Source organism: Aulonocara sp. 'chitande type north' Nkhata Bay, linkage group LG7 (genome assembly GCF_057382095.1).
Source record: "Aulonocara sp. 'chitande type north' Nkhata Bay isolate Kocher_YH1m ecotype deep benthic linkage group LG7, A_spYH_male_GT1.1, whole genome shotgun sequence".
Taxonomy (NCBI): domain Eukaryota; kingdom Metazoa; phylum Chordata; class Actinopteri; order Cichliformes; family Cichlidae; genus Aulonocara; species Aulonocara sp. 'chitande type north' Nkhata Bay.
Genome location: NC_141350.1, coordinates 56553063 through 56577315, shown reverse-complemented (window position 1 = coordinate 56577315; position 24253 = coordinate 56553063). Strand labels below are relative to the sequence as shown.

The 24253-nt window shown below is 41.3% G+C and overlaps 1 protein-coding gene across 3 annotated transcripts in view; it reads right to left on the bottom strand.

The window, feature by feature from the left end:
* Window positions 1-24253, bottom strand: part of rph3aa (rabphilin 3A homolog (mouse), a) — a 56450-nt gene that overhangs the window by 18160 nt on the left and 14037 nt on the right. For 2 of the 3 annotated variants that reach the window (XM_086301522.1, XM_086301524.1), the window contains exons 2-3: window positions 6067-6198; window positions 5793-5922 (exon numbers count right to left, since the gene is read on the bottom strand). In XM_086301522.1, coding sequence (XP_086157648.1) covers window positions 5793-5922; window positions 6067-6198 — 262 coding nt within the window. The remainder of the gene's footprint in view (window positions 1-5792; window positions 5923-6066; window positions 6199-24253) is intronic. The other variant, XM_086301523.1, reaches the window with a different exon arrangement.

Genomic DNA, 24253 nt, shown 5'->3' with positions numbered 1-24253 from the left:
GTCATCGTAGTCAAAGGAGCTTGCAAAGAAAAGCGTCTGGACTTCTTTAAGTTGCTTGAAGACGTTTCACCTCTCATCCGAGAAGCTTCTTCAGTTCTAAGGTCAAATGGTGGAGAGTCCCAGATATAAACCTAGTGGGAGTAACCCCCCACAGAGGGACAAAAGGACCCCCTGATGATCCTCTAATCGCCTGAGCCAAGGTGGGAAAGTGGGCGTGGGTCCCAATCAGCCAGAGTTTCGGGTGTGTTCATTGTGAAACCTGGCCCCACCTTATCATGCGAATTCCTGAGGTCAGATGGCCCAGGATGTGAGTGGGCGTTAAGGCGTCTGGGAAGGGATCTCAAAACTGGATTATAGATGGCAGAGAGTTGGTGTCGTAAACCCCCGCCTCTGTTCAAAGATGGTCGCTCACAGTGGACATAGATGGCTTCTTTCACTCCTCTTTCAAATCATCTGTCCTCTCTGTCCAAAATGTGAACATTGGCATCCTCGAAAGAGTGTCCTTTATCCTTAAGATGCAGATGGACTGCTGAGTCTTGTCCTGTGGACAAGTGGACAATCCAGTTTTGAGATCCCTTCCCAGACGCCTTAACGCCCACTCACATCCTGGGCCATCTGACCTCAGGAATTCGCATGATAAGGTGGGGCCAGGTTTCACAATGAACACACCCGAAACTCTGGCTGATTGGGACACACGCCCACTTTCCCACCTTGGCCGATGGCAGCTGAGAATGTCCCAGTTCTCACCGGACATGTCACCCATTGAGCATGTTCGGGATGTGCTTGACCGGCGTATACGACAGCGTGTACCAGTTCCCACGAATATCCAACAACCTCGCACAGCCATTGAAGTGGAGTGGACCAACATTCCACAGGCCACAATTGACAATCTGATAGACTCCATGCGACGATGTGTTGCACTGCATGAGGCAAATGGTGGTCACACCAGATACTGACCGGTTCTGGGTCCCCAGACCCCCAATAGCGCAAAAAACTGCACATTCCAGGGTGGCCTTTTGTTGTGGGCAGTCTGAGGTACACCTGTGCACTACTCATGATGTCAGATCAGCATCCTGATGTGGCACACCTGTGAGGTGGGATGGATTATCTCAATATGGCAGATGTGCCCACTACCACACATTTGGACTGATTTGTGACCACTGTTTGGGAGGGATGGTTATATTGTGTATCTGGAATGAATTTTAGGTCTCTACGTCCATCCCATGGGGAATGGGAGCAGTAACAAAGGTGTTGCGTTTATATTTTTGTTGAGTGTATAAGACCCTGAAATGCACCACGTATGTCCAGATTTGTTTGCACATGGCCCAGCAGTTTTAAGAGCTGTTGAACAATATAGAAAACACCGTAAACAGCCAATGTGTCAGCTGTAAGAGAACATAGGAAAAATGTACAGAAAGTATTAAAATAATATCCCCTGTGATATCTGATTCTATTTGACATTATTGGATCATGTGAACTGATGCATCAGTTTGTAAGCTTTCCAACTGAGTCGTGTCACAGTGCTGGGATTTTTGATTTTTACTTAATGTTTATTTGATTAATTGTGCTTTTACATTTCTGCTCTAGGCACAGCTGTTTTACAGGATGGGTCATTTATATGGATACAGCGTGATAACATGGGAATGGTTGGTGATATTAAAGTCCTGTTTGTGGCACATTAGTATATGTGAGGGGGCAAACTCCTCAAGATGGGTGGTGACCATGGTGGCCATTTAGAAGTCGGCCATCTTGGATACAACTTTTGTTTTTTCAATATGAAGAGGGCCATGTGACACATCAAACTTATTGGTAATGTCACAAGAAAAACAATGGTGTGCTTGGTTTCAACGTAACTTTATTCTTTCATGAGTTATTTACAAGTTTCTGACCACTTATAAAATGAGTTCAATGTGCTGCCCATTGTGTTGGATTGTCAATGCAACCCTCTTCTCCCACTCTTCACACACTGATAGCAACACCGCAGGAGAAATGCCAGCACAGGCATCCAGTATCCATAGTTTCAGGTGCTGCACATCTTGTATCTTCACACCATAGACAATTGCCTTCAGGTGACACCAAAGATAAAAGTCTGAGGGGGTCAGATCGGGAGACCTTGGGGGCCATTCAACCAGCCCACGATGACCAATCCACTTTCCAGGAAACTGTTCATCTAGGAATGCTTGGACCTGGCACCCATAATGTGGTGGTGCACCATCTTGCTGGAAAAACTCAGGGAACGTGCCAGCTTCAGTGCATAAAGAGGGAAACACATAATCATGTAGCAATTTCAAATATCCAGTGGCCTTGAGGTTTCCATTGACGAAGAATGGACCCACTATCATTGTACCCCATATACCACACCAAACCATCACTTTTGTTGTTCCAACAGTCTTGGAGGGATCCATCCAATGTGGGTTAGTGTCAGACCAATAGCGGTGGTTTTGTTTGTTAACTTAACCATTCACATAAAAGTTTGCCTCATCACTGAACAAAATCTTCTGCGTGAACTGAGGGTCCTGTTCCAATTTTTGTTTTGCCCATTCTGCAAATTCTGTGCGCCGATCTGGGTCATCCTCGTTGAGATGCTGCAGTAGCTGGAGTTTGTAAGGGTGCCATTTGTGAGTAGCTAATATCCGCCGAAGGGATGTTCGACTAATGCCACTCTCCAGTGACGTGCAGCGAGTGCTACGCTGTGGGCTCTTGCTGAATGAAGCTAATAAAAATAATAATGGATTGGATTTATATAGCGCTTTTCAAGGCACCCAAAGCGCTTTACAATACCACTATTCATTCACTCTCACATTCATACACTGGTGGAGGCAAGCTACAGTTGTAGCCACAGCTGCCCTGGGGCAGACTGACAGAAGCGAGGCTGCCATATCGCGCCATCGGCCCCTCTGGCCAACACCAGTAGGCAAGTAGGGTAAAGTGTCTTGCCCAAGGACACAATGACCAGGAGAGAGAGCCCAGGGATCAAACCAGCAACCTTCCGGTTACAGATGCGATTCCCAACCCCCTGGGCCACGGTCGCCCCACAAGCTAGGACAGCCACTGATGTTTCTTCATTAGTGACAGTTTTCTTGCGTCCACATTTTGGCAAATCCAACACTGAACCAGTTTCACAAAACTTAGCAAGCAGTTTGCTAACTGTAGCATGGGAGATGGGTGGTCTCGTACGGTGTCTTGCATTGAAATCTGCTGCAATGACCCGGTTACTGCGTTCACCAGATATCAACACAATTTCGATCCGCTCCTCACGTGTTAACCTCTTTGACATGTCAATGGCTGTGAACACAGAGAAACTTTTAAATAACTCATGAAAGAATAAAGTTACTTTTAAACAAAGCACACCATTGTTTTTCTTGTGACATTACCAATATGTTTGATGTGTCACATGGCCCTCTTCCTATTGAAAAAACAAAAGTTGTATCCAAGATGGCCGACTTCTAAATGGCCACCATGGTCACCACCCATCTTGAGGAGTTTGCCCCCTCACATATACTAATGTGCCGCAAACAGGACTTTAATATCACCAACCATTCCCATTTTATCCATATAAATGGCCCACCCTGTACTTTGGTAAATGCTTTTCCTTATGTGTATTTTGTTGTTTTCCTTTCTGTCTTTTCCTTTCTGTCTTTGTCCAATCCCCTCCTGTGAGTCCGTAATTGTTTCCACCTATATCTCATTTTCCACTCAGCCTTGAGTGTGAAGACATGAGTTTCCCTCTATACTTGCACTCCCAGGTTTCCATCTCTGCCTTTTTCAGTTTAAGGACTTTGTATCCTGTCAGTATTTTGCAGCACATTTTGCTCACATCCTTTGTGAGTTTGTTAAATTAATTTTGTGCTGCATTTGGGTCCTCTTTTGAACTCTTAGGCCCAATGTCCACTGTCACAAATTTACAGACATTGAGTCATGTTTCCGTTAAAACCCTGGAGGATTCAGGACTGTCCCACTGTCAAATCATCAAGTGCATGAGGGCTCCCTGCAGTGTTGGCAATATGGGTGGGGCTTGGGGGACCGGGCTGTCCAAAAAGGTCGCTCTGCACCCTCAGCTAAATTCTACTGACACACTTTTACAGACATAAGTAAAATTTGTTCATATATTTTGGTAAAGAAAGAGTTGAATGAGCAGATCAATAGTGAGTCATTTCAGTAACAACCAAACTTAGGTCAGAGATGCAGTATTAGAAGCTTAGTGCAGCTGCAGCGACAGTAAACTAGTACAAAGAAGTCACTGACCCCACCAGGGTGTCAGCTTTTATGTTTTTCGGTGTGATTTCTAGCATGACCTCACTTAAAAATGTGCGCAAGTGCATTGAGGACCTGTCCTAGTGTAATGACTTCATCATTCCAGTGGTGCACTTTGACAAATTTCTCTGCACTTTTGTATTTCTGCCAACATTTCTATATGGGGGCACCACATGCCTGTTTATTCTTTATCCTTCAATTTGTTTTGCCTCTTTAGCCCATAAAGGTGGTCCAACGTTTAGTTTGCAATACTGTTTTAAGTAAAAATGTAACTGGTTTCCTATTGTTTATAAATGTAAGCAAACATGACATATGAGTGCAGACTCAGATGTACAAGTAGCATGTACACCTCTGTCTGTTTATTTCTTATATGACAAAGTAAAGTGACAGAAAAGCCAGCAAACCAACATGCCCCTCGACTTTGCCAAAGGAAATTACCGACAATGCATTGCACTAAATATGAGGTTTGAAATGCACATAGGAGGGGCAACCAACCTGAAAGTTGCAAGAAAACAGAAATGTATCTGACACTACAAGTATGTAGCAGATAATAAAGTGATTTAGCTTGCCAAATAATTTCAACTCTAAATATAATCCATGATACTAACTTATTGCCAATGTTAAACAGTGTTCTTTAACTGTCAGTTAAATCATTTTAAACCATAAAGCAAATATGTGTAACACTGCTACCTACAATAGCTTGAATTGTGGCTTTTAGCCAGTTAGCTGTAACTTAGCTGTGGTGCCTAATGTGTGTTTTTGGGAATGACTTTTTCATCATCTCTAAGTCAACTTCATTATACTCAAATATAAAGTAGAAACTGGTCTCCCGTTGTTACACAAGAAACATGACATACACTACATAAGTGCAAGGTGGTTGCGCTACTGCACGCAAATAGGAACAACACCTAAAGGCCATGGGATATCTTGTACTGTATATCATTAATCACAAAAAAGCACCAATGGTTTCCCATATATATATCATACAATATATATCATAAGAAAATTAGTATAGAACACAGGAAACAAGAATTCTGTTTAGGGGGTCCTGAATAAGCTTTATTTTCGTTTTTCATCTTTTTGTGACGTGGCAGATGTCCAAATGGTTGGTTATCACTCATTTAATTAATGTTTAACATCAGATTGTATTTTAGTATACATGTTCAATTATACAATTGACCAGAACTTAATATTAAACCCTAATTGTTTTCTTTACATTTGTTTCAAACTGGTGTCGCCCTTTTGTGGCTTTATGGGTCATAGTGACTTACAGTAATCACCACCTGAACTCTTCAACAACTTAAATGAATCAAGAAATTGCACTGGTTACTAAAAATGTCACATAAATCTCTGGAATACCATTAGGTAGAAGGATGAAGTAGAGCAGAATGTTAAAGAAAAGGTAATGAACCTGAAAGTTGTGCTTAAGTATAGTATTTGAGTAAATGTTACTTTCCAAGCAGTGGTAAAGAAAATTCCAGTCCAGGCACAGTCCCTTCAACCCCTATGAACAAAAAAAAGTAACAAAATCCACCTACTTTTTTGCACTGCACACAGAGGACAGCTGTGACCCCCTGTGGTCCAAACGACGCACCACACAGCAGACAGTGCATCTCTCCATCACCACACGCTGTCTTCTTGATATTATCCAGACGACTGGAAAGACGCCTGAGAGCACATGCAAATTATTATCAGCACAGGGACACAAACTTGGCACAGGTTTGTCACCAAAAAGTTGTTCATCTCAGTGAGCATCTGTGCATGGTTGGTGATGTGATTCAGTGCAACAGAGACAACGGTTTTCCATCTCACTCAATCCTCTCTTGCTCGATGGCCTCCATCATAGCTGCCCGAGCTAGCACACTGTTGATGATCTCCTTCTCCTCATCTGTGAGCTCCTCCCCTGGGGTGCCGCCAGGCATGTTCATTGTCCACCTAATTCTGCTGAACCCAAAGCGCACACACACAAACACACAGAACAGACACAGAGTACAAGTGACAAGCAAAGTGAAAATAAGACTCAGACAAATGGCCAAAACATCCAAAAAGTGCCTAAGGAGTGCTAGACACTAACATCAAAGCACAGCTGGAAACATGTTGGACTTGAAATAATACTGAGCAGCTGCAGTTGTTTTCATACACAATAACACAAATGATGTCCAATTTTTATTTTGCATCTTGTGACCAAAACCCACATAAAATAAGCCTTTTAATTAAGAGTGATCTGTGATCTGAAATCCATTAAAGTTTAAATGGTTCACAGATTCAGTGACAAGCCAGTGGGGATCAGTCACTTTTCTTGCAGGTCATACTCTAAGCTTGCTTCACATGACCTGGTCATTTTTTAAACTAAAGCTACGGAGAAAAGGCCAACAGAATATGCTTAATAAATGTAGTTAATTAATTAATCAGTTAGAACATTTTGGGACTGTTTTATCATCACATTTAATCCTACAAGATAGGATTGAATATTTTTTTGTTTTATTCCTTGTTTATTTTTTCAACTGGGCCATGAGCTGCCAAAAAAGATCATTTCCCCCACTGCGGGTAAATAAACTCAGCAGACATACAGGGGCATTTCCAGGATTTCTTGTTAATGTTGTTGCTCAGTGAAGACCAAGAACAAAAAAGGGGGGATGACCAAATAAGATTATGTGACACAGCACCAGTCTTAACAATAACACATTACAAAATAACACATTATACCCATTACTGTCATTACAGTAATGTGTTACAAAGTAACATTACATCACATTTCTACAGTACTACAGTAATTTTTGTCGTTACTTGTGCTACAAGGGTCCCTCAGTTCTCTGCACCCTAGACTGAGAGCAAAAAAAAAGAACAAAAGATCAAACGTATTTCTTCCTGCACACTATAATCAGCTCTGTACCAGGATCAGGAGATATTATAGAATATCATCTTCCACCAATTTGGTCACAGAGTACATAAGTCCACTCAGTGCCAATGTGGAAGCTTCATATCAGTGTCGTCAAATTAAGACTAGCTGCAAACAAGAATCTTGCGGGTTTCTAAACATGTGTCTTTGGCATATGGCTGATAAGAACAATCTTAAAATTTCATTACAGAAAGTAAATATCTGGATTTTTAAACAGCTGTACTGAGACAAAGACAGACCAATAATTTAGTTTGTCACTCACAAGATGACTGTCTAAGAAATTTTACTGGCAAAAAAAGATGCCACTAGTGCAAATGCTGCTGGATGGTTGGAAAACCTCTGGCATATTCACTCGGAGAGCAGCAAAAATAATTTGGCCAATGAAAATCAAACTCATCAGTCTGTGAACTAAAGTGTTGGATTTTCCTGGGAAAGTGTCTATGGTGGTAATTTCAGTGACGGTGGGATTTTCTGGCGCAACCCACGCTTGCTCTGAAAAATGCATGTCTCTTAGATTTCTGACAGCAACAGTGTCAGTAATAATATCTTCACAAGATCGAGGCAGCAGCAGTTCTTGAAACCAGGCTGCACAGTTGGCCCTCCACAATTACAAGACCATGGGGCATAATGGGACATGGCTGGCTCCATCGGTGGACCGATGGTGATTTTTCGTTTTTATGGGCTGATGTTTTTTCTGGGTTTTTTGTAACGGTATAAACAATGAGAGGTGGTGGATTGACCAGATGCTGGCCGATGTGTAAAAATAACTCCGTTGTTTGGTGGTGGCTATGGCGGAGCTTCCACAGAGGCCAGCAGGTGGATGAGGGAAAGGGGAGGCAGGAGGAGGAGAGACCCGAGGCGGCCGCAGGTCCGAGTGTCAGGTGAACTGAACTTCAGGTAAGAAGTTATATGACCTGCAGTCTGTCTGGGTCAGATATAAACCAACTTTAGGGGTAGTTTATTTTCGTTGTGCTGACTTTTTACTGTCAGTTACAATAACTCGTACTGCGTGAGCTAGCATGACAGTTTCTATACAGCTGGGTGGGTGCTATGATGTTACCAATAGTGAACTTTATTTTATTCATAAGGTTAGTTAGTAGAGTTGCCAACCGTCCCATAAAAAAACGGAATCGTCCCGTATCCAGAGAAAATATTACGAGTTTTGTATTGAGCTGAAAGGAAACGCAGTATGTCCTGTACTTCAGCCAGAATGGAAAAAGACACAAAGCTGGAGTTATTCTGTCTTTACGCTGCACAGCTGCTTCTCCTTCTCCTTCTCTCATTCTCTCCCCCTCCCTCTCCTGTTGCTACTTCAGTCATGATCAGTGATCAGCTGATCAGCTTTTCTCTCTCATTTATTTATCGCCCACTTTGCACCAGAAAGAGGAAACCAGCGGATGTTGCGCTAAACAACAGCAGCACGTTTAAGCTTGATCAGCTGCTGTTAGAATTTATTTAATATTATTTTCTAGTATCTGCTGATGTTTGCTGGTAAAAGCTGCTGGTCATGATATCGGTTTGGATATGTGGTGAGAGGGAAACATGAAGATGAAACCAGGAGATGTCCTTACTGAATCATCAGAGCTGAACAGGTGATGGAGAAACAGCTTTATCTTTAGGTGACATGAATGAGTTGAAGGGAAGTTATGAACTGTTTCTGAGAGACAAATAACACCAGGATCCTTTGTAGCTGACAGCTGGTAACTATGCAGGGGCGGGTCTAGCAAAGTTTTGCCAGGGGGTCAGGTAGGGCATTAACAGGGAAAGGGGGGCACAAAGAAATACTTTTCTTTCTTGTTCTTATTTAAAATGTCTCGCTTTTAATAAATAATTATCTGAATCTTACAACCAAAGTTTTTATCTGACATAAAATGTATAGAAATCATACATATACCAACAAGACAGTGTATCACTGTCACAACAGCGTTTGCTTTCATTCAAAGGCCCTATGGCTTTAATACCTGGTCTCTTGTCAAAATGCCCGGGCCGATTTTTTGTCCCAGTCCAGCCCTGGCTGGTTTTCACCTGAGTTAACATCTAATTGGATCTGATAAACAACCGTGGAAAAAAGAAAAGAAAAACCTCAACATGTGGTCAGCAGGTCCCTCCATAATGATCATGTTTACGTCACTTAATGTATTATTCTAATTGCCTGTGGGCATTTTCTTTCCAACAAAATGAATGTTTGTAGTTTCAGTGGATTTAACAAGGATTCATTATTCATTCAATCACCACAACACTTCCTTACTTATAATTCTGCTCTGTCCAAGCTGTAAAGAAAGCTTTTCACCAATTTATAAAGATATTTAACTTTTGCAAGGTTTGATCAAGGTTATAGATGCTGCATGTATAATTGTCAAACACATCCCTTTGGGCTACATGGAACTCAAATGGCTGCTTTGCTAAACCTGGGATAATTATAAGATCAATTATAATCTACTTGCATCCTGCAGATTGTTCTTGTATGCATATTATAGAGTGAGGCAAACCTCAGCAATATGACCTTTTTTTCTTCTCTTTTTGTTAGACTTCTCTATTAACCACGGATGTGAATATGTGCCCTCTTGTCTTGAATGTCTCTTCATTGTTGTATGTTTGCTCTTTTACTTTACTAAAATTAAGGTAGCAACACTGCATTCAGCAAATTAGTTTTTTATCAGGTAAAAAACATTATCCAATATATGGCAGTCATTTGTTACTGAAAGAAGTTAAATCCTGTCTGAATTTTACACCAAACGCCTTTCCTGATCCAACCTCGGTTGTGTCTCTGGTTGAAATTAATCAAGTGGCCATTCACTTGCCAAGCAAATATGTAAAACACTACACTATGTCCAACAGATGCAAAGGAGCTCAAGACTCAACAGCCAACTCAAACAGTGTTACCATTAAGTTAATACGGTTGTGCCACATTCATAAACATTCACAACTCTGTATTTGGGGATGTACACATGGATCATGTGGAAAACTATGATGATGCAAATATTTAATAAATTCATGCAGCTTAAAGCAACAATATACAACTACACCGCCTGTTAACATCTTCTCTAATTCACTTGAGATTTTACTGATTTTGATTAATATCATCTTAAGGAGAATTTATTGTTTTAATGAAAAACTGCTTGTTTTTCAACATGCATATTACATCTTATATTTTATTCATGTTTTTCCTGCTGAAAGTGCACTTTAAAAGTGATTCACAGAATAACTAAATGGCAAGAATGAATAGAACAAGCTGACATCAATTCATATGAAGAAATTCAGAGTAATATATGTGACTGAGTGATATTTCCATTGAAAGCAGCTCACATTATTCTGCTTGTAAAGACATGACTGCAGGGTTTTCGCTGTCCATTCAACTTTCAGTGTGCCACGGTTGAAAAGGTACGCCTTTAAAAAGGTCTGAGAGGAGTTAATTTGGTTACCCATGATTTATGTGAGCTCGACCACACCTACTGCTATATTAGTGCTTCTGGCCATTAAAACCTGACTGTCTGCTGGTCCACAGGCACATAAATTCTGTACTTGTGCTTGAAAAAATGAGGCATTAATTGAAGCTGACTGCTGACTGTAGTAAGTGAACTGTTAGCAGTAATGTGTTGTTCAAGTCTGGACTGCAATGTGCATGCCTGAAGTCATTTTCACTGTAGAGTAGCACACTCATTATCTTTTGACAAGAACATTGTTAAGAGAAAAGAATGACCTCAACCTCTTGCTTCTGGACCAACCAGTCATTTTCCTGATCCTGCAGACTGCATCTCAATTCCAAGTAAGTACAGAAGGAAAATAGTTTTGCTCCACAGTTAGCACATTTTATTGTCCAAATTCCAACTATATCTGCTACCTGCCTCATTAATGTCCAAGCATCAGACATTAAATCGGGCAGTGGCTGCTGAGTAATGCCTCACTTACTTCACAGCTGACTGCTTTTCTTCTTTCTCATCCCTTTCCTCTTCAAAAGAATATCCTGTCCCCAATGCATGTAAATGTCAGAGGTTGCTGTCATTGCAGACAATGTGGCAACCTGACAGATTGATATCTGCGACTTGGTGTGTGTGTGTGTGTGTGTGTGTGTGTGTGTGTGTGTGTGTGTGTGTGTGTGTGTGTGTGTGTGTGTGTGTGTGTGTGCTTATGTGCCTTGAAGGGTTTGAGTGAAAAACAAAGGTGGGGGGGTCAGGGAGAAAGGAAATGTTCAGAAATGGCAGACACTTTCAGCCCATGAGTCACTACACTCAGCGGGTAGCACACACACATGCTGTCATCATGAGTCAAATCACTGCAGTTACAGCCTGGACCATCTGCAAATAAACAATTTTTATGCCATGAAAAAAAATTCCGTTATAGCAGAAAATTAATTTGCGCTTAGATTTTGCTGTAAAAAAACCCCCAAATGATCTGTATGAGTAAAGTCAGTAATATATCTCTATCAAAATATTTTGAACTGTAAGGAAATAAATTTAGGATATTGAATTTGCATATACGTTTGCTAGTCACAAAACTACAGTCAGCAGGTTGCAAGCTTAGTTCAGCATATAGAAAACAGCTTGCCTTTGAGCAAAACTACAAAAAAAAGGGAAAAATCTACTTAGTTAAATCTGTTTCACAAAGAAATGACTAAAATGTCAGAATTTGCTTTTATGCTTCACATTAATTGTGATCAGGCTTGTTGATGTTAATGTAATGTGCTACTGGCTTCATATTTGCCATGCAAAGGCACCAACTATTCCATAGTTAGCATCAGTCAGTCAGACTACAGATAGTTATAGCAGAGAATATTGTTAATTTATACTGCACATAATAGATCACATAAATCATGAATTAGAGTTCCAATTGGTTGTTCCTCATCATCTCTGCATCATCACTCTGCACACACACACATGCACGTGCATTATAAATTGACCATTGAGAGGAGAGCTCACTGCATTAGAGAAGATCAATGTGCACTTGGGCTCTGCAGCAGGGCATGACACTCCTATCTGGTTCTCAATGTCACATGCTAAAAAGGCCAAACCGCTTACACATGACAGCATGTCAGCATTATCCCTATTTTCACCCCATGCCCTTTTGGTGTGTCTCATTTACTGATTTTGTAGCAGTGATACCATTACAACGGAGCTGCTCTACTCATAATTAAGCTGCACTGGTGGGTCTCCATGGGCCACCAGCATTCAACTATGTGAATGTAGTTGTAAAACTTTATGTAAATGATATTTCTTTAGTCATATATTGTATGTATGTATCAACCTTGCAAATAACACTATGGGATTTCTTTTTATTTAAAGTTATATTTTGTTGGTATTTTTATCTTAGTAGTGTCTGTCTGCTGCCATCCTCTTGGGGCACATAGAACCAACCATGAATGAAAATATAAAACTTTCTCAAATCTTTTTTTTAACCAAGTGAAAACAGTATGGAGGTTGGGGTGATGGATGGGTCAACAAAATGCTGGGAAAGCATTGTCCTCTACTCTTAACCAAGAAAAATTTAAAAACCCATAGTATGATCTTTCCAATCCTCATAGCTGTCATTTATAATTGTCAAAATTAATTCAACCTTAATTAACAGAGTGCAAACTAGTTACATAAATTACAAACTAGTATGTGCATTCAAAGCAGTTGTGGGATACTTCGTGTGTGTGGGCCCTGCACTTTGTTTTCTACACTCACTGAAACAGAAGCTCCTTGTCATTTTAATCTCAATTAGCTTGGAGTAAATGGGTTCTAATTTTTTTAATTTAAGGTTATTTTTGTTATATCATGGGTAGTAGTGTTTACTGATTGGAAGGTTTGTGGATTGGTGACTGGCTCGTCCTGTTCATGTACCAACTTACTCTTGGCCAAATTGAAGCTGAACTCCAAGTGGCCCCTGATGCATATATACACCATGTAAATAGCACTTCTTTGCTGTAATGCTACAATATTTTACTGTTTTAAGAATCCACCATGATCCATCAAAGACCAGCAGGTGCCTTGGGAATATGGTGGGAGCACATAAAGTTCTCATGGCAGCCTGAAAGTACCCATATAACTCTATATAATGTATGTAATCTATAATCTATATAATCTATCTATATAATAAGAACAGACATGACATCTGTAGACTGACAATTTCAATATTCCTAAAACTACTATTTAGCTAATTTGACTCATCTCAATATTAAAATCAATCTAAATAGTACAATCAATATGCAAGAATTTGCATGCAATTTTATGCAATGCTATAAAATTTTCATTTTTGTGCATTTTTGTATAATTTCCAAAAAAAAAAAATCCAATTCAAGAAAAGAATGACATGTTATTCTTATGACTAAATATCAAAATGGATTCAATTTGAACCAAACACAATGTGAGGTTTAAAGTATAGTGAGCAAAGAGCTAAGGGAGCTGACATTGAGCAATGACCAAACAGATGACATCAAAGATACAATCAGTTAAGATGACCTTTCCCTGACAGATGGCAGGTTACAGTCCACATCAATGTGTCAAGAGCTCAGTGACTCGAAAAGACCTCAGTGGCAAACTGCTGCTCATTTGAACTGAAAGGGACCTGCAGAGGTGTGTTGGTCACCTATAAGTGATGCTTCTGGACACATAGGAGGGAGTGTATTTATAGAACCACAAGAAACAAAGCTTCTGGTTCACAAGCAAAATTGCAAAATGTTAGGGAAGAAAACCCTACAAATGCATATCAGGTTACAAAGCCACAATCTGTTCCATGTTTATGATGAGAGAGATGATGTGCTTTCCTGAGAAAACCACATAAGAAGACCACACATCTTGAACTCCTGCCCTACACCAAGGACACATGTCACCACATTAAGCCTGGCTTGATTTAGAACTTTTTTATAGTGTAAGTTGACAGAGAGGTGAAATTGGCTCCAGGGATCACTGGCACTTACATGTATGTGTGTGTGTGTGTGTGTGTGTGTGTGTGTGTGTGTGTGTGTGTGTGTGTGTGTGTGTGTGTGTGTGTGTGTGTGTGTGTGTACACTGAGATTAGAGGTCATAACTTGTGAGGTGAAGCCAGGGTTAATGACTCTATAATGATGGCGGAGAGTGACAGAGAAATTTAAATCTACTGTACTGGAATAAAATATAAATAGTAGACAATAGGAATAAATGACAAACAGGAGAAATATATAAAGTCAAGAGGGATATACAAAATAAGAAAAATATATACAAACAACTATTGCTTTGGTTTAATAAATGCACAAAAATATGTGTTCATGTGCTTGTTCATTCAATTAGCCTGCAAGTGTTACTTAAAATGCTTATAGGTCTTCTACAATCACAACTCTCGCCAGTTTCTTATTAACATTACAAGTACTGCATTACGTACTATAATAAACATGCATACACTTTTTCCCCGTGAGTTTCCGACATACGCGTGCCACAGACTTTATATTCAGAGTGAGTGGCCCAAAAGAAAACCATTGCAAACTGAAGCAAAGAAAAAGGAAACCCAAACAGTATCTGTACTGGGGCCATAAAGGTCGTAGTCTTAGTCTGTTCTTACAGTCAACTGGTCTCCCTTAGTTTTTGCTTCAGTATTTACTCATTATCCAAAAAGTACCTTTCATATTAGTTTTTAAACTACACATTAAATCACAAATTAGTAATCCATCACAAAACATGAAGATGCAAGCTCTTTTGGTTGTGTACAAACTGACACTTCTGTTTACTGCCATCTTTACTGTGTTAGAAATGCACAGTAATTGGAGTTATCATTTGTACCTGACTTATGGGTGGCTGTAGCTCAGGAGGTAGAACAGGTCACCTACTGATCGGAAGGTCAGTGGTTCAATCCCTGGCTCCTCTAGTCTGCATGTCAAGTATCCTTGGGCAAGATACTAACCCTAACTTGCTCTCCGATGCATCCATCGGAGTATGAATGTCGTTAGAAAGCACGAAGTGTAGATAAAGTGCTTGTGAGAATGGGTGTGATTGGGTGAATGAGGCATGTTGTATAGAGTGCTTTGTGTACTCCGTGAGAGTAGAAAAGCGCTATATAAGAATCAGTCCATTTACCATTACTTAGCATCATTCATTATCTTTCAGAGGGATGTTTTTAGTCACTCCAATGATTAGGATTTCACATAATAATGGATTGGATTTATATAGCGCTTTTCAAGGCACCCAAAGCGCTTTACAATACCACTATTCATTCACTCTCACATTCACACACTGGTGGAGGCAAGCTACGGTTGTAGCCACAGCTGCCCTGGGGCAGACTGACATCCCACAGATGTTCAATTGGATTGCCATCCAAGGAAATTGGAGGCCAAGTCAACACCTCAAATGTGTTGTTGTGCTCCTCAAACCATTCCTGAACCATTGTTGCTTTGTGGCAGGGGGCATTGTTCTGCTGAAAGACGCCACAGTCATCAGGGAATATCATTTACATGAAAGTGTGTGGTCTGCAACAATTCTTATATCCACATGGATGGCAGGATCCAAGGTTTCTTGTTAGAACACTGCACACAAGTTAAGTGAAGCACGCACATCCAGCTATCTAGATGATGTAAAAGAAAACGTGATGCATCAGACCATCAGGTCACCGTCTGGCATTGCTCCATGGTCCAGTTCTGGTGCTCACATGTTCATTGTTGGCACTTTCAGGAGTGGACAAGGGTGTGCATGGGCAATATGATTAGTCTGTAGCCCATATCCAGCTTGAGCTACAGTAGTCCATCTGTTGGATTGAACCATATGGACCAGCCTTCACTGCATCAGTGAGGTTTGGCAATCCATGACCCTGTCGCTGGTTCACCAGTGTTCCTTCCTTGGACTACTTTAGATCGATACTGACTACTGCAGATTGGAAACACCCAATAAGAGCTACAGTTTTGGTGATGCTCTGACCCAGTTATCTAACGATTAATTTTGCCATTGTCAAATCTGCAAAAAAAACTTACAATAATCCTTATTTCCTGCTTCTAACACATCAAATTTGTGGACAGAATGATGCTTCCTAATATATTCCACCCACTAACAGCTGCAATGATGAAGAGATAATCAGTGATTGTTGTATATAATACTTTTCTTGTCTTACTTACCACTCAAAGTTTTTATGACTAGAAGTCACATTTCACCACGTGTTCATTCAGTGCTTAGTTCTACACATTTTATCTGCTTCACAACCAAAGCCAGTGTAGACTCACCAAGTAGCCTAACATGCTTCATTTAACTCTTGGACATCTCAGTCAGCATCGGTGACAACCCCAACCCTGGGCAATCCCACTTTGCATTTTTCATTTTTATTGCATTGTTGTCTCTGAGTCCTGGCAACCAGGGAAAAAAGAAAAATATAATTCTAACTGACACACAACAAGAACTTTTTCCTCAAAAAGAGAAGTCTGTTTTGCTTTTCTCCAATTGAGGTTTAAGGTTAGGGTTGCCAATACCACCTATGATGACTTGAATCAATTGAAAATATTTGTCAGTACTGTCAAATAAAACCAGAAGGCTTTAAGATAGTAATGGAGTTAAATAAGATTAAGACTAAATGAGTTTCAAAGATTTCAAAGGGACTCCGGAGGCAGCCAACAGGTATCGACAGGCCAAGCGGAATGCGGCTCGGGCAGTGGCTGAAGCAAAAACTCGGGTGTGGGAGGATTTCGTAGAGGCCATGGAAAAAGACTTTCGGACTGCCTCGAAGAGATTCTGGCAAACCGTCAGACGTCTCAGGAGGGGAAAGCGGTGCTCTACCTGCACTGTGTATAGTGCTGGCGGAGCGCTGCTGACGTCGACTGAGAAAATTGTCAGGCGGTGGAAGGAATACTTCGAGGACCTCCTTAATCCCACTGACACGTCTTCCGAGGAGGAAGCAGAGTCTGGGGATGAGGGGAATGACCCGCCAATTTCCGGGGGCGAGGTCACTGAGGCAGTTAAACAACTCCTTGGTGGCAGAGCCCCTGGTGCTGATGAGATCCGCCCCGAGTTCCTGAAGGCTCTGGATGTTGTAGGGCTGTCCTGGTTGACACGCCTCTGCAGTGTTGCGTGGAGATCAGGGGCAGTACCTGTGGACTGGCAGACCGGGGTGGTGGTCCCCATCTTTAAGAAAGGGGACCGGAGGGTGTGTTCCAACTACAGGGGGATCACACTCCTCAGCCTCCCTGGGAAAGTCTATGCCAGGGTGCTGGAAAGGAGAGTTCGTCCGTCAGTCAAACCTCGGATACAGGAGGAACAATGCGGTTTTCGTCCTGGTCGCGGAACACTGGACCAGCTCTTTATCCTCTCCAGGATACTTGAGGGTGCATGGGAGTTTGCCCAACCAGTCTACATGTGTTTTGTGGACATGGAGAAGGCATTCGACCGTGTCCCTCGGGGTGTCCTGTGGGAGGTGTTGCGGGAATATGGGGTGTCTGGCCCATTGCTACGGGCCATTCGATCCCTATCCAACCGTTGCAAGAGCTTGGTTCACATTGCCGGCAATAAGTCGGACTCGTTCCCGGTGGGTGATGGGCTCCGCCAGGGCTGCCCTTTGTCTCCGGTTCTGTTCATAATTTTTATGGACAGGATTTCTAGGCGCAGCCAAGTGGCGGAGGGCTTTCGCTTTGGTGGCCTCAGAATCTCATCTCTGATTTTTGCAGATGATGTGGTTCTGTTGGCTTCATCGGGTGAGGGCCTCCAGCTCGCACTGGAGCGGTTCGCAGCCGAGTGTGAAGCAGCGGGAATGAGGATCAGCACCTCCAAATCTGAGGCCATGGTTCTCAGCCGGAAAAGGGTGGAGTGCCCACTCCGGGTCGGGGATGAGTTCCTGCCCCAAGTGGAGGAGTTCAAGTATCTCGGGGTCTTGTTCGCGAGTGATGGGAGAAGGGAGCCGGAGATCGACAGACGGATTGGGGCTGCAGCTGCAGTAATGCGGACGCTGCACCGGTCCGTCGTGGTGAAGAGGGAGCTGAGTGTAAAAGCGAAGCTCTCAATTTACCGGTCGATCTACGTCCCTACCCTCACCTATGGCCACGAGCTGTGGGTAGTGACCGAAAGAACGAGATCGCGGATACAAGCGGCAGAAATGAGCTTCCTCCGAAGGGTGGCTGGCCTCTCCCTTAGAGATAGGGTGAGAAGTTCGGCCATCCGGGAGGGGCTCAGAGTAGAGCAGCTGCTGCTCCACATCGAAAGGAGCCAGCTGAGGTGGTTCGGGCATCTGACAAGGATGCCCCCTGGGCGCCTCCTGGGTGAGGTGTTCCAGGCATGTCCCACCGGGAGGAGGCCCCGGGGCAGACCCAGGACACGCTGGAGAGATTATATCTCTCGGCTGGCCTGGGAACGCCTTGGTATTCCCCCGGATAAGCTGGAGGAGGTGGCTGGGGAGAGGGAGGTCTGGGCCTCTTTGCTTAGGCTGCTTCCCCCGCGACCCGGCCCCGGACAAAGCGGATGAGGATGGATGGATGGATGGATGGAGTTTCAAAGATGCAATGAGTCGAGTAAGACAAAATGTTAAGGTTGTGGGTTGTGCCATATTATATCCGTTGTTAGACCTTAAATGAGGTTAGCCAGCTCAGGAAGCCCAGGCACCCTCATCTACTACAACAGCAAAATCCCAGTTATTTATGGTACACAGAACATTCCCCAAGGAGCTCAAACACTCCCATCTGAATTAGACTGGAACATTTCAGCACTCCTATGTGCACGCACCCTCTTCTATTCAACACTTTCATCATCCCACTCCACGGCATCCCCCTGTTTATTATCCCTTTCCTCACACTGCCCCCACAGCTGTCATTTCTGTAATCATCACAGATCGCGTTGACTTCTTTACCAGCGCCCTCTGCAAAAGCTTCATCCTTTCACCCATTCATCATCATTTGTCCATCTATTTAGGCGGCTGTGCCATATGTCTCTCTTTTCCTCTGCTGAGGCTTGTCAGACTTGTGAAGTAGCAGCTTACAGAGCTTAGTTTTACAAAGACCCATCACCACCTACTTTATCCCCTGCCTGATGATTCTTCTTAAACCTTAACCCACATGCACACAAGCACCCCAGCCCTGTGTCTAACGACTCTTGGTAAAAAGCACAGTAATCTAGTCTCCAAATACCAACATTGGTGATTCAAAGCTTTGACACATAGCTGAAATGACTGTATTTAGTCTGCGTAGAAGAGGAATCAGCAGGACAAAAAACATATTCCTGTCAGAACATATTGTTTACAAGTAAACTGAGGGATGAAAGCAGGACAAGACAGTTTAGTTGCTCATGAGGATGCATTTCATTTTTTTTTTTATTTAGCCCTAGACTCTGGAATAACCTGCCACTTGATCTTTGTTCTGCAGAGTCTATACAGTCTTTTAAATCCTGTCTTAAAAAATCACTTTTTTTACTTTGGCTTCTAATTTGAGTTCAGTTCGAGTCCCACAACGTTTTTTACATTGCGCTCTATTATTCTATTTGTTTGATTTTGTTTGTTGTATTTATTTTTATTGATGCATGGTTTTATCTTGTTTGTTTAAACTAACGTAAAAAGCAAGTCAACCTCAGTAAACCTGTTTTTTTTATGTGCAACAGAAATAAAATTTGCACTGACCTATTTTTGCCAGTGGAATATTCACTATTGTATGGAGTAGGATTTAATTTTTTACAGTTTTTCATGTTCCCCAGAGGATAAACCCACATACTTGTGTTGATTCCCTCAGTTTTCATTTAGTCCCACGATGGGGTTGACATGTTTTGTTTCAAGTGAAATGAGAACTTTATACATTTCAATTTAAGTTTGTTCATGGTACAAAAAGGATGCATTTATCTAAACTTCAATACAGCACTAACTTTAGTACTTTTAATTTATCAACCAAAATAATGCAATAAGTACTGGATGAGATTACATTTAACATTACATTTACACAGACATTCATGATCTCAGTATGATGAGTCTCCTGACTTTAGCGAGCCCCTTACTTCTCCTCTGACTGACATTGACATATTTAGTTTTTAGTGAAATATTTTAATACTTGGGGAAAAAAGCAGCTAAAAAAATTTAAATGTAGCTGTTCATTTTTCAAGTCAGGTCAGCTTTATTTATATAGCACATTTAAAAGACATCAAGTATCGGCCAAAGTGCATTTGTGATTCAAATATCAACTACTACTACAATGATCACATTTTGAGCAGATGTTCAGATTACCAAAACATATTTCACCAGAGTTTGGTGGATTAGCACAATCAGTTCCTGAACTAAATTCAGACTGTGTCCGTATCCCAACATTTACATAAGGCTAGATCTATGCATAGATTCAGTCCTCAAACTTAAATTTCATTATTACTTCTGGAAATAATGTGTACAAATATGTAGTGGTACATTACAACAACACAAGCAAAAAAAAAGTTGTTCATATTAGTACATTTCTTTAATTTAATGGCTCTCACAGTGCCTCAGAATGTTTTTGGGTAATGTACTGAACCCCAGTGAGGCATCTAATATTCCATTTGTCTGACAGATAAAAAGTGTTGTATGCATGGCAGTTATATAGCACAGTCTTACTCACTACTTAAAGCACTTCTAGCCACACATTTCACTGATAATTTACATAGCACTTTTATATGTACTATACCTTGTACCTTGTGTTCATGCAACCAACCAACAGAATAGCCGTTTACACTCATGTCTTAGGACTATTGGAGGGAGCCGGCGGAAACTCACAGAGCCACACAAAAATACCCCAGCTGACAAGGAGATTCAAACCTAGAACAATTTTTCTGTGAGATGACAGTTGTAACTACTGTGCCACCGTGCTGCCCGAATCTGTTTGGATTTATTGTCTGTTTGGATTTAGAGCATTCTGATAGCTTTAAGCATAAGATACCTACCATTCATTAAAAGGGTCATTTGTTGCATGTGTTCTTACTTCCTGTTTTCTCTTAGGTTTTTACACTAATAAGTATTTTTTATTTTATTTTTTATTGTCATTGTCAAAGAACAATGAAATTGCGTTTGGGGCTTCCGTACAACCCGTAAAAAAAAACAAAAAACAAATACCCCTTAAAACCCAAGTGTAAATATTTATTTAAAAATATTTATTTAAAAATATTTAAAAATACATTTTTATGCAACTGCAGCATATATCTAAAAAATATGTTGTCATTGGCAGGACTTTTTATTAAATTAAAAGCAGATACATGGAACAGGAAAAAATATCGTATCGGCAGCAGTGTGTATACACTGTGTTCAGTTCACTGTGGCTGCCGTGTGTGTGTGTGTGTGTGTGTGTGTGTGTGTGTGTGTGTGTGTGTGTGTGTGCGTGCGTGCGTGTGTGTGTGTGTGTGTAAGAGCACATGCCCATATGGTGAGCAAAGAGTGGAAATCACAGTTTCTGTCTATGTGTAAACACCAGGGGCAGCACTGAAACCATTAAACTGAGCAAACCAGAACACGAACGTCAGACTTCCCATGTCTGTTTCTCATCTGTGCTATCTCTCACACTGCTTACCTTAATGCAAAAGAGGTTGGTTTAAAAAGGGTGGCAAAGTTATAGATACTTTTAATTTTCAAGCCAAGATTGTTTAGAAATCCATTAAGTCCTCAGAAAAGAAGAACATGATCTTCCAATGAAGCTGTTTTTCTTTGCGTCATCAGATGCAAACTTTCTTCCCCATGCCCACCAATTAAGGATTAATTTTTCAATGCATTTGAGAGAAACGCTTGAAAAGCAGCAGGTAACATCTATAGAAATGAATTGCTGCAACAATTTTCAGATAATGTGCATTTTTTTTTAAATCCAATTGATTTGTCTTTTGGATCTTACCGTTATCTCGAGAACTGGTGATTTCAGACAAAAAGATCGCTGTGAGAGAACAAAGTGAGCTTTTCAAAGTTGGCTATTTCTCAAGAGCTGAATTTACTAATTCAGCTGAATGACAAAGAGATTGACTGTCTGACAAGAGAAGAGGTGCTACAGTAAAACTGTGAGTCCAGAGAGAAACTAATTGTCTAGACTAAGAATGCTATTTGTTCTTCACATATTCTGTTCTATTCTATTCTTAGCAACAGTGGGAAGGAATAACCTATAAACCTATATAAATATTTATTCACAGAAAGAGAACTCTGATAAAACCAGGCTTAGGGAGATGCAGCACAGTTGAATTGTGAGAAGAAAGAGAAGCAGGAAAAAATAAAGTGAGAATTAAGAGAAAAGCGCAAAACACAAATTACAAGAGAGAAAAGTTAATGATATGCAGTAGCAGGTATACATAAATGCATCTGGACTAAAAAGGGGTAGGTGGAGAAGAAAGGAAGGAACAGCTCGTCCTGCTTTCACACCTCAGTCTAGGAAGGCCCACAGCAACTTATAGTAACATATTGCTCAGGGTCACCTGCACTATAAAGCTTTATTTTAGGCCATCTGTTTCTTGAACCCAAATAGGGAGCTGGTTCCATGGGGGAGTAGCCTGATAACTAAAGATTGTGCCTTCTTTCTTGCAAACTCTGGGAACCAGATGTAAGCCTACAATCGGAGATAAAATACTCTACTTGGATTATATGATATTTAGAGGTTTTTAAGATATGACGATCATTCAGGGTTAGGTGTTCTATTGACTAGCTTAGGAATGGTAGCTGCATCCAGTAACAACTCATAGACGAGAAATGAACTTGGTGCACTACAGGGAGTGCAGAATTATTAGGCAAATGAGTATTTTGTCCACATCATCCTCTTCATGCATGTTGTCTTACTCCAAGCTGTATAGGCTCGAAAGCCTACTACCAATTAAGCATATTAGGTAATGTGCATCTCTGTAATGAGAAGGGGTGTGGTCTAATGACATCGACAACCTATATCAGGTGTGCATAATTATTAGGCAACTTCCTTTCCTTTGGCAAAATGGATCAAAAGAAGGACTTGACAGGCTCAGACAAGTCAAAAATAGTGAGATATCTTGCAGAGGGATGCAGCAGTCTCAAAATTGCAAAGCTTCTGAAGCGTGATCATCGAACAATCAAGCGTTTCATTCAAAATAGTCAACAGGGTCGCAAGAAGCGTGTGGAAAAACCAAGGCGCAAAATAACTGCCCATGAACTGAGAAAAGTCAAGCGTGCAGCTGCCAAGATGCCACTTGCCACCAGTTTGGCCATATTTCAGAGCTGCAACATCACTGGAGTGCCCAAAAGCACAAGGTGTGCAATACTCAGAGACATGGCCAAGGTAAGAAAGGCTGAAAGACGACCACCACTGAACAAGACACACAAGCTGAAACGTCAAGACTGGGCCAAGAAATATCTCAAGACTGATTTTTCTAAGGTTTTATGGACTGATGAAATGAGAGTGAGTCTTGATGGGCCAGATGGATGGGCCCGTGGCTGGATTAGTAAAGGGCAGAGAGCTCCAGTACGACTCAGACGCCAGCAAGGTGGAGGTGGAGTACTGGTTTGGGCTGGTATCATCAAAGATGAGCTTGTGGGGCCTTTTTGGGTTGAGGATGGAGTCAAGCTCAACTCCCAGTCCTACTGCCAGTTTCTGGAAAACACCTTCTTCAAGCAGTGGTACAGGAAGAAGTCTGCATCCTTCAAGAAAAACGTGATTTTCATGCAGGACAATGCTCCATCACACGCGTCCAAGTACTCCACAGCGTGGCTGGCAAGAAAGGGTATAAAAGAAGAAAAACTAATGACATGGCCTCCTTGTTCACCTGATCTGAACCCCATTGAGAACCTGTGGTCCATCATCAAATGTGAGATTTACAAGGAGGGAAAACAGTACACCTCTCTGAACAGTGTCTGGGAGGCTGTGGTTGCTGCTGCACGCAATGTTGATGGTGAACAGATCAAAACACTGACAGAATCCATGGATGGCAGGCTTTTGAGTGTCCTTGCAAAGAAAGGTGGCTATATTGGTCGCTGATTTGTTTTTGTTTTGTTTTTGAATGTCAGAAATGTATATTTGTGAATGTGGAGATGTTATATTGGTTTCACTGGTAAAAATAAATAATTGAAATGGGTATATATTTGTTTTTTGTTAAGTTGCCTAATAATTATGCACAGTAATAGTCACCTGCACACACAGATATCCCCCTAAAATAGCTAAAACTAAAAACAAACTAAAAACTACTTCCAAAAAGATTCAGCTTTGATATTAATGAGTTTTTTGGGTTCATTGAGAACATGGTTGTTGTTCAA